This window comes from Fundulus heteroclitus, chromosome 6 (assembly GCF_011125445.2).
Source record: "Fundulus heteroclitus isolate FHET01 chromosome 6, MU-UCD_Fhet_4.1, whole genome shotgun sequence".
NCBI lineage: Eukaryota > Metazoa > Chordata > Actinopteri > Cyprinodontiformes > Fundulidae > Fundulus > Fundulus heteroclitus.
The window spans coordinates 21,772,870-21,787,352 of NC_046366.1; the positions used below are offsets into that span (position 1 = coordinate 21,772,870).

The 14,483-nt window shown below is 41.2% G+C and overlaps 1 protein-coding gene across 1 annotated transcript in view; it reads right to left on the bottom strand.

Annotated features, from left to right (window-relative positions):
• Positions 1-1,887: 1,887 nt before the first annotated feature.
• The window catches only part of egfra (epidermal growth factor receptor a (erythroblastic leukemia viral (v-erb-b) oncogene homolog, avian)), a 69,186-nt gene continuing 56,590 nt past the window's right edge, over positions 1,888-14,483 (bottom strand). Inside the window, exons 23-28 of the mRNA XM_036138335.1 lie at positions 12,829-12,975; positions 11,199-11,296; positions 10,933-11,100; positions 7,475-7,522; positions 7,279-7,372; positions 1,888-3,453 (exon numbers count right to left, since the gene is read on the bottom strand). Of these exons, the coding sequence (XP_035994228.1) occupies positions 3,110-3,453; positions 7,279-7,372; positions 7,475-7,522; positions 10,933-11,100; positions 11,199-11,296; positions 12,829-12,975 (899 nt within the window). The 3' untranslated portion in view covers positions 1,888-3,109. The remainder of the gene's footprint in view (positions 3,454-7,278; positions 7,373-7,474; positions 7,523-10,932; positions 11,101-11,198; positions 11,297-12,828; positions 12,976-14,483) is intronic.

The following is a 14,483-nucleotide window of genomic DNA, read 5'->3' on the forward strand; positions in this document are numbered from 1 at the left end:
GATAAGGGCTAACAGAGGCGAGACCTGGGTAGATGGCGTGGCCTGATGGGAAGTATAATTTTCTTCTTTCTCTTTCTAGTTGAAATGATTTACTGCTGTTTTATTAAACCCACTTCCAAGTAGTTGTTGCAATATTTACAGTACACAATTGGCCTTACAGAAAAAGCCTTCCTTAAACAAGATGAGCAGTATAATGGCTGGTAGTTGTTCTGGTCTTTAATTTTTTATTTTTTTGGCTATATTATTGATAATGATTCTGGGTTGTAGGTTATTTACAATAATGTAAATACAAATAACAATACTTTTAAATGAAGAAACAGAAAAGCGCAAGGACTTTCTCTTCCAGGACATTAATTTCCATGCTATGATGCCAAAATAACTGATCCAACTTGCGCAGGATCTGGAAAAGTTTCATTATTAATTATTTTCTTCCCTATTTTGATTATTTTTAAAGAAATTTAAATGAAAACATTGTTCAGACTACATATAATGATTAAAATTAGCATTTCATAATGAGAAAGTTCCTTTGTGCTCAGTATTATTTCATTTTACAATATGATTTATTTTTTTGTATAAATAATGATGGGCAACATTTCTGACCACAACTATCACCCAAACGCTAGCAAGCAAAGTAGCTTGTGTGTTTTTGTTGCTCTAGTCATGTTTTTGGCACATGCAATCGTGATGTTTGTAAGGACAGTTTAAAGTGACCTACAGGAAATACTGAAAAAAACAAATCAGCCACTGAGGGCAAGTTACACAGAAAAAATTTACCACAGTAATTTTAAAGCTTGATGTCGCTTAACTAAGAGTAGATGTGAAGGCCGACCAATAGGCTTATGTAGCTAAGAGCTAAGAATAAATCTCATATTTATTTCCGGGGATTTTAAAATAATCATTATGCTTGATGACTTCTAAAAGCCTATCTGGAGTTTGTTATTTTTGTTAATTAAATATATATATATTACCAAATCAGGTTTAAAATGCAATATCATTTTACAATAAAACTCCCCTCATACATGGATAATAGTTTACAGATATGTTATAAATTAATCTGCAAACAATGACTCATTCAATAGGAATTTATTTTGCATCTAATAAGGGCAAACAACTGACAAAGCTGACTGGTTTCCTGCCAGATAGTGAGCCTAATCTGTTCATATTTCATCTAGAGTTGCTTGTATTCAATTCAATTCAAACAGTTAATACCTTGTAAGCACAAACTGGTCAGTTTGGTCTCTTTTTGCCCTTTGCTGACCAATATTTAATATAGGTCACAATAGGCATTGACTAAGGGCAAGTTACAGGGAAGAAAAGAAACCTGAACACATATTTTTAAAGTTTAGTATCCAATTTAAAAAAAATAAAATCTGAGTTTATCTGGGGATAGGATGTGTTGGACAATGTTACAATGCCTTTTCAGACTTATCTAATCCAGTTTAAATGTGTTGCCTAGTAACAACATACAAAAGGTCTAAAAATGTATCAAAACATTTTGTCTGCATTTACTAACTGCAGCAAGCATAACCAGAATTCTTCAACAAATAAATATACAAGCAACACAATTTCTTGGCTGAACAGAAAAATCTTCACTGCCTTTGATCTTGTTGAATAAATGTTCATTCCGCGAAAATATTTTGCAAGTCTCAGTCCTTTTCAACCAGCCTTTCTGACATATTTAAGTCATGTCGCTCATCTCGCTCAAACGTTGGAGACAGAAGACAGCAGTGAAAGTGAAAGAGGATTTCACCAAGCTCATCATAAGATGATGAAAGACTAATGGGATGGTTGCCTGAAGTTCTGCAACATTAGCATAAAAAAGGCTCAGTAGGTAAGTGAATCACTCAGCCCCCATCTTCCTGCATTGGAGGAAACAAAAAACATGCATTTTTTTTTATAGAAAAAAGGATTTATTCATATACTTTGGCGAGATATACGGTGACAATCAGAAATAAGCATATTCACATAGAGGTGTGACAAAACGATGTATGGAGTATGAATTACAGCTATATTGGAGTATATTTGAGAATATTAAATGTTGTCTGTACATGTACCTGTGTAAATTCTTGAAAAAAAACAATGCTACAATAGTTTATTCCTTTAAAACTAGGAACGATAATTGCAGAGGTAATTCTCTTGCAAGACCGGCTGACTTTAAAACAAGAGGAGGACTCACATTTATGGCGTCAACGCCATGTGAAACTGTCTTACAGAACAAATAAAAAACGGACATTTATATTTTTCTCCACACATATTACTTAGAATACGTCACAATGAAATATTACAACTAAAAATAACACACAGACAGTCTCAGTTCACCCAGCTTTTTATAAACATTGTACATGCGGGGGAAAAAAAATAAAAAAAATAAAACCTGGGACCAAAACACAGAATTTATTTCACGGTTTATGTTTGCTAAGCCAAAAATTAAAGGGAGGCTTTGATTTTAGACAATTCTTGTAGGGAAGCGCTCACTCAAATCTGCAAAAAATATATAGTTCTGTTACAAAGTGCTGCAAAGTTTGAGCTACAAAACACAACGTAGTGAAAATGACCACAGTCCCATCAGCTACATTTGCTCTCACATTGAGTGTCTGATGCACCCTAACCTCTTTCAGTAGACAACCATCCCACTAATTCTACATTTTACACACAAGGTTTTATCTCTCACCGGATGCGACTTCCATAACCTTAACAAAAGCGCTTACACAAAAAAAAAAAAAACTCCTGCTAATCTTCTTGACTTCCTCACAGAGAAATGCTGAGTCCAATACTAGCAGGTCTAGAGCCATACGTGTACCTCTGGTCAATCTCAGGTTGAGCCGTTTTAGTTTCATGCAACAAAAGTTCAAATCCATTTTGCAGCTGTCCTTCTCTGATTGTTAAGACCGGCAGCTCAAAGACCGGCGCATTCAACCCAGTTCCGGTCCAGTTTTCATCCTGGAAAAGTCATTTTACTTTTGGGCGCCGAGGGAAAAAAACTGTTTGCACGCGTTTCGACTGATGGTACCACATATTGAATATCCAGCCACAGAAAACATCTTTCCCAGAGGAACAGAAAACAGACTCTTATCTATTGATTTCTTCGTTTTGTTTTCCCGTAAAGTCCTCAGTCGGGACCCAGGTACTCTACGTTCTCCGCTGCCGGTATGTGTCCGTTTGCGTGGGTCTTCAAGGTGGGGGTGAAATCCTGTTGGTAGTCTGGGTTGTCTATGCTGTTCTGAGGCCTGTAGTTCTGACCGCCGTTGGCCGTGTTGTTGGAGTTAAGGGGGAGGGTGGTAGAAGACGGAAGCTCGTTGAGGTATTCGGGCCCGACGGCCCCGTTCTTAAAGTAGTTCAGGTACTCTGACTCTGTGTCGTCTGAGGAGATGGTTGGGAGAAGGGTGCGAGGTGGACACGAATGTTGGTAGACCGGATTCATCACATTGGAGACTCCGTTGTGGTTCATGTATTCTGCACACAAAAAAATAAAATTTAAGGGTTTATGACACATTTTCAACATTTTTTTTTGCTGAGAGGAAGGGAAATCAATGGAAAGAGATTGGAAGTGACATGAAAACAAAGGCCACTGGCTGGATAGAGAATACAGACGATGCTGCTTGTTGTCAAAGAACTGGAGAAGGAGTCATGCCCTATAAACTTTTCCATGTGCTTGATTAACACAAAGTAGTTCAAAACTGCATGGTATGCATTTGTTTTCAACTTCCCCAACACTGTGAGAATCCCTTTAGCTGCAATTACAGGGGCAAATCTTTTTGAGTACACCTCCGCCATATCTAGTACATATAAGATAAGATAAGATAAGATAAGATAGTCTTTATTGATCTCACAATGGAGAAATTCACTCGTCACATCGGCTCAAACAAGAAGGTGCAGAGTAGGGAAGGTGCATTCAATTATATACAGTGAATCTTCATATATACAATGGATCAGAAAGAATACCAAAAAAAAATACAAAAAGGAAATAGGAATGGGCATATGATGTCTCATTTACATTCTTAGTGGTCTATATATATATATATATAAACATATCTATATACTTAAATATATACATATATCTATGCGCCTACATACATACGCACCTACGCGTATGTATGTGCATATACATTGTATACATTTGTACATACATACATACATACATACATACATGTGGGCTGACTTATGTTCAGGTGATGATAGCAGCAGAAGTCACTACATCAGGATTATTGCACGGGTTGTAGGACAGTGTATTAAATAGATTATTGCACCTTGGTTATTGCACATTAATTGTTACAGTTATGGTCACAGTTGCAGTTACAGTGCAACATTGTAAAATCTTATAGCAGCAGGAATAAATGACCTGCGGTAGCGCTCCTTTTTACAGACAGGATGTCTAAGTCTTGCACTGAAGGAGCTGCTCAGCTCCTCTACAGTCTGGTGCAGCGGGTGGAAGGTGTTGTCCATGATGGATGTGAGCTTGGACAACACCCTCCTCTCAGCCACTTCCTCCACAGAGTCCAGAGCACAGCCCAGGACAGAAGAGGCCTTCCTCACTAGCTTATTCAGCCTCTTTCTGTCCCGCTCTTGGCTGCCAGGGGCCCAGCAGACGACAGCGTAGAGGAGGGCTGAGGCCACCACAGAGTCATAAAAAGTTTTTAGCAGAGGACGGCTCACTCCAAAGGACCTCAGCCTCCTCAGTAGGTGGAGCCAGCTCTGGCCCTTCTTATACAGGGCGTGGGTGTTATGTGTCCAGTCCAGCTTATTGTTGACGTGAACACCCAGGTATTTGAAACTCTCCACAGTTTCTATGTCCTGCCCCTGGATGTTCACAGGTGAGTGAGGTGGGGGTCTTCTCCTGAAGTCGATCACCATCTCCTTGGTCTTACTGGTGTTTAAGCACAGATGGTTTTTCTCACACCAGTCCACAAAGTCCATGATGACCGACCGGTACTCCAGCTCGTTCCCCTCAGACACACAGCCCACAATGGCCGAGTCGTCAGAGAACTTCTGAAGGTGGCAGCTGTCCGTGTTGTAGGTGAAGTCCGAGGTGTAGAGGGTGAAGAGAAACGGAGACAGAACGGTGCCCTGGGGCGCCCCGGTGCTGCAGAGTGCCACCTCTGACTGACAGCCGTGCAGCCGCACGTACTGAGGGCGGTCAGTGAGGTAGTCCATGGTCCAGTCAGCCAGATGTTTGTCCACCCCAGCGTCCTCCAGCTTCCCCCTCAGTAGCACCGGTCTGATGGTGTTGAAAGCGCTGGAGAAGTCAAAGAACATGACTCTCACAGCGCTCCCGGTGGTCTCCAGGTGGGTTAGCGCCCGCTGCAGCAGGTAGATGATGGCATCCTCTACTCCGATGTTGGGCTGGTAGGCAAACTGCAGCGGGTCCAGGGTGGGGCTCACCACAGTGCGCAGGTGAGCTAGGATGAGGCGCTCCATGGTCTTCATCAGGTGGGAGGTCAGGGAGACTGGTCTGAAGTCGGCCGGTTCCCTGGCGTGTGGTGTTTTGGGAACCGGTACCACACAGGAGGTCTTCCACTTCTAGACACTTATTTTTTTTGCCCATTCTTCATTGCGAAACAGACATAATTCAGAATGGATGGAAAGGGTCTATAAAAAGCAATTTTTAAATCTTGTAACGCCTTCTTAATTGGATTTAGGTATGAACTTTGATTGGGCCATTCTAACACCTGCATATGCTTTTAATCTAAACCATTGTATTACAATATAATGCAATGGTTTATAATCTCCACCCCAGTCTCAAGTCTTCCAGCAGCTGCAAAAGACTTATATTTAGCGCCACCTGACCTCCCATCAGTTCTCATCAGCTTCCCAGTCCCCGCTGGAGAAAAGCATTACCACATCATGATGCTGCCGCCACCATGTTTTACAGATGGCTCGCCCAGGAGGATATGTAGTGTTACTTTTCCTGCATACAGGCTGCATTGAAATCTCAGAAAGTTCAGATTTTGTCTCAGCTGAACGGAGCATCTTATTTCACAAGTTTCCTTCCTCCACACTCTGTGACCTTTCTGGTGTCTTCCTTGGTCTCCATCCTGCTGTTTGTTCTCTAACAAACTTCCGAGGCCTAAATAAACTGCTATTACACTGAGAATAAATTGCTGGACTGTTTATTGAATCTTAGTTAAGGATATCGGAATAAAAATGGCCGAACAGAAATGCATGCCACCATTTTTCAGATTCTTACCTGTAAAAACGCTTAAAAAAAGAGCATCCTTTTCCTTCCAATTCGCAATAAGGCCTCACTTTATATCAATCTGCCAAATAAAACCCTGATAAAATATTATGTAGCTTGTAATTGTACTAAGGCAGAATGTAAAAACCTTCAAAGTGTGAATTCTTCAGTTTCTATAATGTGTAAGTACAACATTTTGTCCAACATAGAATATTTCCTTGATGTTTAATACAATTTCAGATGACTATTTTAGATGCAGCAGCAGCTGAACCTGTGATTTGAGAAACCAGCAGGTCGTCACTGATTACAGTGGCAGCATGGCCTACAGCGCCCCCTAAAGGTTTAAAGGACACACACAACCAGGAATGACCTCTGGGTCAGGCCTTCACACAGTGGTACACAATGAAAGTGTGTTGCAAATTTTCACGTATGTATATATGTTTTTTTTTTTTATACAACTTTAATTTGTTGACAGTATTTTAAGAAAATGTCGACATATCCAGATTTGGTCTGCAATAATAAAAATGTTTGTTGATGTATACAATATAGAGCTAAATTACCATAAATACCATAAAAGGCTTTTTTAGACCCTGACAAACAGGTCTAATTTAAATCCAGTTTTATGGAATCCAAGTTGGTCCATGTTCAGTTCAAATGTTTAGAACTACTCATTAAATGCTTACATTTATTATGTATAGCTTCATCTCACTGATCAGTGAGAAGACAGAAGACCAAGTGTTTTGGATTTGAGTCTTGGAGATAAAGTCTCATCCGAACCATCGGAATGACAGAAATACATTTAATTTTCCATTTCTAATTTGAAAAATAAAACTCCTACATTTCCTGAAAAAAGTGGTTTGCATATTGCTTTGTATATTTATATTCCCCAATAAGTCAAGGTAAATGTATTAGGAGAATTATACTTTATAATTAGAGTTAAAAAAGAAATAAAGAGAAAACCTATCATAGGAGACACATTCTTTGAAAAGAGCAGCATCTTTCTTCACCAGTAGATATCTCTGTTTTCACTGAATCAAACTGAAGGACATGGAGACGGCTCTGCAGAGAGACACTGAGGACGTTCCCGTTTAAAGGAGGATACTTGCCTGGAGCCGGCTGGAAGGCCTCGTCCAGGAATTTGTCTGTGGGGTCAGGGATATATCGGAGGACCATGCTTCCGTCTCGACTTGGGACTCCGTTCTGAAACAAAACACAGATTTTTAATACTGTCACCCAATTTAATGAGCAATAATACAAAAGCACAGTTGTTAATGGATTTAAAGAAGTTTGGTTTTTGCTCACATTTAAGCCGTTTCTGTTGATGCTCGTTCCTATACTGCTATTGAGGCTCTGAAACACACACCATAATATATATTTAGTTTCTCACATCAGCTTGTATGCTGTGCATTTTCTCTCACTGCCAAAACCCAACCGATCATCTGCCAAGCGTTGTTGAGTCTTGTCTGACATTTGGACCCTTAAAATCGAGAATGACAGGTGCTGCAATACTTTTAACAAGAAAAGGACATTAAACACAGTGAAAAACAAACAAAAAAAAACAATCTCTCTGAGTGATATGACAAAAGCAGGCTCCCTCTGAAGAGTCCTCAAGACTGTCTGCAAAGGTAATCAAGCTTGAAATACCTCGTGAACTGGCCATTAGCTGACAACAGTTCCAGGTAGAAGAGCCAGACCTACGCATGGCCTACAAAGAAGGTTCCCGCCAATCAAAAGCCAAGCTGGGAGGAAACGTGGGAGTTCAGAGGACGGCGGGTGGGTGAGATTAGGACAGCTGTCAGAGTGAGGGCTGCTGCTGCTAATGTGGGTCAATCTAGGTAACAGTGGCTACTTTTTAAATTTTACTGCCTTTCGTCTCATGATCAGTTTAGATGATTTTTTTTTATTGCCGACTTTAGTGAAAGACCTTTACGTCACCTTGAGCCTAAAGATGGACGAGTTTATTTTCACTCCGACTTCCAGGGCAATGAATATGCCGAAATCCCATTTCCCAAAAGCACAGTGAAAATAGCTCTAATAAATTCTCAAACACTATGCATGATGGTAATTGCAGGTTTTTTTTATATGTTGATTCTGTCATTCAGCTGTTATTTGCTAAGGAGTATAATGTATACAGGAAAGAAATGGGCCATATTTTTGTTTAATCTAAATATTAAACATAAAAAAGGATCATTGTGCATGCTGCTGGTTGATGCATTTATAGACCGAAAGTAGTAAGGTTTTAAGTTTTGTTGCATATAATAGACAGAGTAAAAAAAAAAAAGGATTCTTTAGTATATGACCTGTCTATCATTAGTGTAATCTGAGCTGATGGGGAAAAAAAAGACAGAATCCAATCTGATTGATTTGTGCATCTCTTATTTAAGTTATTTAAAAGAGCCAGATAATAAAAAATAATAAAATAATAAAAAAACAAAACTTTCCAGCTGAATCTCAAATACAAAGCTAGTTTGTTGAACTAGAGATGCACCAATATAGCTTTTCCTGGTCTGTTTTGGTTTTCTTTCTCTCATCATTCATGCATCAGAACATGCTCCCTGAGTCTGATTTTTTTAAAAAACATTTTATGATCAGAAGTACTTATGATGAACCAGGTCAGCAAGATAATTTTATTTAAATGTATCTACAGAAGGTGCCATATTTTTCCAAAAAAGTAGAATGGAAAGATAAATTGCAGATTAATATGGCAACGTGAGTAAACATTCTTCAACTTAGCTCCTGCAACCTCTTATGAATTTCAGATGCTTGATGGTGCTTCAAAAAATGCACTTAAAGAACAAATCAGGATCTGCTTCCTGGTAAAACAGTGCCATCTTGTGTTAGTATTAGGTCATCAACATAAGACATTTCACTGCTGTACAGTGGGGGATACCGCGATCATTTATACCTTCTTTTGCGGACTGAATTGATGGATTTCAGAAGTTAGCGGTTAGCTTCAACAGACTAAAGAGTTCACTTTATAGCAAACAGACATTGCTATTGGATGTTTACTCTCAAAAACAATATGCCAAAGTATTTTCAGTAAAAAATATAGTGAAAGCTCAGAAAAGCTGTGAAGGAGTCCAACTGAAATCACTGTCAGTCTTATTAGCAGAATGATTCAGAGATATAAAAGATTAGCAGACGAGCTTGACCTGATGGTGCAAATGGTTTTCATCCAATGGATCCTACTTCTGATTGTTGATAGAAGCACCATGAGTCTTGTGAGTGTGAGTGTGGTGCCAACATTGAAGTATCCTGAAGCAATCCACGTACGCAACTGGTTCTCCTCCAAGAGAGTGGGCTTACTAGCAATTCTGCTCAAGAGCTCTGCCATGAATATACCGGTATCAAAATATCCCCCAAGAGCAACTTCTTCTGAGAATCCAAGAACAATAAGACAATTATCTCTGTACTTTCCAGCACGATGGAGGACAATTCACAAGAAAAAAGTGTGAAAGAATGTGTTTAAAAGATCTGGGGTCTCATTTATAAAGCCTGCGTATGGACAAAATGGGGTCTGAAATGTGCGTACGGCACTTTCCTCACAAAAGTTGGGATCTATGAAAGAAAAAAGTTGACGGGAAAATGTGCGGTCCTCACGGCAGCTCTGACCCGGCCGTTCGCTCATTTTGGAGACAGGGGAAATTGGTGACGCAGATGGTAAAGTGGTGACTTGCAGCCAAGCTTAGACGTTCAATTTCACTCCATATAAGACTTTAATCATAGATCCTTCAGCGCTTTGAAATCGCCTTATTACTGAAAAGTGCTTTGCGAATAAACTTGCCTTGCCTTTTAATCATAAGCATTCAAAACTACAGTCTTATTCATTCTTGCTCTGGTGACACTTAAGCATACATATGGGACATTTCAAATAATACTAAAAAACAACAACATTCGGCATCTTAAATGTTAAATAAATGTCCAGAGAACATTTCCGTGGGGAAACCTGTCATTCCTCTCCCTCCCTCCTCTGAGTATCGATCTGAGCGCACAGCCACAGGGGGAGTTCCACACGCAGCACGGCGTTGTTTACTTTTTAACAACTTATTAAACAACTTATTAACTACTTAGTTTAGTTTCTTTGCCTTTTCTCCGTGGCTGCCACGTCACCATGATGAAAAAAAATTGATCAGCTGACCCATTTTTAACATACATTAACGTTCATGAGGGGCTTTGCATTGAGCATTTATCATCGAATCTGGGCGTGTAGAGAGCCGAACATGAGGAGGAACCTGGTATGCAAACATTCAAGTGCAGCTGCTTTCTATAAAGGAAAAGTTGTGTGCTGGTGTGCGTGCCCATGGTTTTGTAAACCTGAATATTTTTTGGTGCACGTACACTTTTTGTATGGATTCCACGCAAAGTTTTCTAAATGAGACCCCTGAACTTTGAACGTTGGAACCCAAGGAACAAAAGGATTCCAGATCTTAAACCCACTGAGAACCTGTGGTCAGTTTTTATGCCATTGCTAAACTTTTTTTTTTGCCAATGTCAGCATTTGTTTCCCATCAAAAAAACACAATCTTTTTTTTTTTTTTTTTATATTGTCAAAACCTGTATAATACTGGACCAGTGGTCTAACAGCACACACTTTTAGATGTTAGAAAATGAAAAACATAACTGCAAAATTAAGGAAATGCAGGGAAACGTTTTTCTCCAGCATCAGGACTAAATCTGTATTTGCCTTTTCAGAACGTAATATTAATGTTCTTAACACGGAAGACAATTTCTCATTGCATTTTGCTCATGCAGGGACACACCATGGAGTGAAGAAGCGGTGTGTAGGAGGTGCTGGGGCTGCTGAAGAAGCCGTGCTGCGGCACCAAGTACTCGTCTGCATCGACGCCATCCTCCAGGTCCTCCCCGCTGATCAGGCTGCGGTAGAACTTGGTGTCCGTCGGACTTGGCAGGTGCATGCGATCGTCGCCCTGAAAAAAAAAAAGAAAGAGCGTGTGGTTGCTCTATCGCGCAGTTAAAGTCAGACTGACTGCACCTCGGAGCGGCCGGAGGCCAGGTGCATTTCTACCTGAATGACGAGGTAGCGGGGCGGATCGCGAGCCATTTTGCTGAACTCGGCTATCAGTTCTCGAAAATGAGGCCGGCTCTCTGCATCAATCATCCAACCTGTATAGACACATAAGTAGAGATAATTAATGTGAATAATATTACTAACATTTAAAGTGGAACAGTTATACACTGGAAACTCGCTAACTGTTGGGTCAATGAAAACTTAAGCGCGTATGTTCAATGTTCTAATTGAGTTGTCTTTTTCACTTTACAACCATAAATGTTGATTTGTTTTAATAGCATTTTATGTCATAGAGCAACACAAAACAACGTGGAATTGTTTACAAGGTATAAGAGATGTTTTTGACATTTTGCACAAGCAATCTGAAAGCCACCTTTATTCTGAGTTACAAAACACCATATCAAAGTTTGAATGACCTGAAGGCAAGGAGAGTATTATTCAGAGAAATGTAGACGAGAGGGCAATGCATGGTAAATCTGGAGGAGCTGCAGAGATCTACAACTCAGGTGGGAGAATCTGCTAAGAGGAAGACAGTTGTTGTTGTTGTTGTTGTAGTTATGAACTCAACAAACCTGGCCTTCATAGAAAAGTGGCAAACAGGAAGCTATTCGTGAAAGAAACCCATTTGAAATCCCTACGCTTAAAACTGAAACATGGAGCATAACCCGCTGTGGTGGGATGAGACCACATTTCAAGTTGCTGGCCTATGTGGAGGAACTACCACTGCATCTCGTCCTTGTATACGCAATGTTCTCTGCGAACCATGCTGGTGGTAGCATCCGGCTGTGGGGACACTTTTCTTCAGCTAGGAGACTAAATTTGATGGGACTGAAGATAGAGCGAAGCACCGGAGAACCCTGAAGAAAGCTTAAAATTGGGGCGGAGGTTAAACATCCAGCGTTAAACCGGAAGGCTTCAGATCAAAGTATTTTCCATGTGTTAGGATGGCCTAGTCAAAGATTGGATGCAAATTCCAAAAAAAAGTAAAAAACAAAGCAACTGGACTTGCTTTCCGTAGTTGAAGACGTTTGGCTTCCTCTCCAGGAAGCTTTCTCAATTCAAAAAGTCTGGAGTAATGTGGAGTACCAAGCTTTATACTGCTGCCCAAACAAAGGCCTTGTAATGGCTTAGATAACATGCAAATACAACCGAAAAAGGTCCACCCCTTAGTAATGGGCGGTCGTTAAAGACATTAAGGCTTAATGTCTCCGTAGTTCCGTAGTTCCGTAGTTGAAGCGAAACGTCTTCAACTACGGAAAACAAGTCCAGTCGCTTTGTTTTTTACTCTTTTTGGAATGGCCATGACCTGGATGACTGAGAATCTTCACCATCAGATGTAAATCATACAGATAATTCATGGCAAGTCGTGATGCTGAAAGCTGCTAACGACATGGCCAAAAAAAGGCTGCAGCTGAGATTGCTCTGGAAGTATTGAGCCATGATGGATCACCATGAATCATTTTCCATCCCCTTCAGAAATATGCACTGATCTGCGTCTATCACATAAAATCCCGATGAAATGCATTCGAGTTTCTGGCAGCGATGTGAAAGAACTGACAAAAAACGCTAGGGCCACGAACACTTTTTGCAACGCTGTGCGAATTTCAACTCCGGAAGAAGTGCTTACATTTCACCATGATCATGTAGACGTCGATGGTGCAGATTGGCGGCTGAGGCAGACGCTCTCCTTTCTCCAGGATTCCGGCTATCTCACTGGCTGGAATCCCGTCGTACGGCTTGGTGCCGAACGTCATCAGTTCCCAGACGGTCACACCTACGGTACAGACGCGAAAAGCAGTCGTTAAATGTCAGACCATCGTCGAGCTGTCATTCACTTTTGTTTTTTGCCCCCCCCTCCATCCGATAAAAGAGAAGAAACAGAAGTTGACAGGATGTTCTAGTCTCAAAAAAATCCCACACTCTCAAAACACGGACAAATTGGCTCCGCGTGCGGGAGTGGGAGTTGACAGGATGCATCTCCGGGTTGGAGGAACCGAACGAGGGGAGAAAAAAAATAAATAAATAAAATAAGGAGGAGGAAAGGAAGTCGATCACTTCTGCCAGGATCTGCTGATGCGTTTGCCAGATTGAGCAGGGGGCGGTACCGAGCCCTCGGGAGAGGAAATGTTGGAAGCAGGCCTGCTCTAAAAAAGCTTTGCTGTGTATGGTTTCAGTGTGTGTGTGTGTGTGTGTATGTGTGTGTAGGCACTTCTCCGTATGTTCAGTCATGAAGTGAAGGAATGACTTGAGTGGGATGAGACTACGTTTTCCTCGGATGTAAAACCGTCCCCCTGAACCTGCTGCTGTGTAGGTGTGCGCTACCTGTGTCAGATGCTGCAAAGTACATATTTCCTTTTTATTTGTGCTTCAAAGTGTTTGGTAGCTTTTAAACAACAGCCTGCATAAAGCTCCTAAAAAGAGAATCTCCTTTCTGCTCTGCTCGCCGATAAAAAAACACTTTCCTCGACACTTTCTCGTGAAACTGTCGTCAATACTCAGGAGCAGCGCAAGCGCCCGGCTGTTTTCTCTATTCAGGAATTACACAGGAATTCAAGCTCAATCTGGAAGACTGCAAGTCTTTTTTCAGCAGGGCCGAGCTCAATTTGTGGCAGCGGCATCTGACACCGGCACTTCCTGTGGCATGCGGTGATTTGTGGCATGCGGAGTGGCATGCGGAGTGGCATGTGGTGTGGCATGCGGAGTGGCATGCGATGTGGCATGCGGTGTGGCATGCGGAGTGGCATGCGGTGTGGCATGCGGAGTGGCATGCGGAGTGGCATGCGGAGTGGCATGCGGTGTGGCATACGGTGTGGCATGCGGAGTGGCATGCGGTGTGGCATGCTGTGGCATGCGGAGTGGCATGCGGAGTGGCATGCGGTGGCATGCGGTGTGGCATGCTATATGGCATGCGGTGTGGGATGCGGTGTGGCATGCGGTGTGGAACTGCTGTTTCTGTTTTACGCAAACTGTTTGTCACAGACGTCTGTTACACTATAGCTACTTGTAAATAATCATATTTTTATTGCATTATTTTCAATAAAAGCTGAACCTCCACCAAGTCCTGGCACTTCTTGTGACACCTCCACCAACTACTGGCTCTTTTTGTGGCAGCAGGAGTGGCAATTGCGGTGGTGGCTGCAGGACTTTCACTGGTATGCACTTACCAAGAAGATGTCACGGCTGTTGCTGCATTCCTGTTGCTGTGTGTGGGCAAATAATTTGTTAGCTACCCGTTACTCTTTAACTACTTCCAAATAATCATGTTTTATTCATATTATTTCC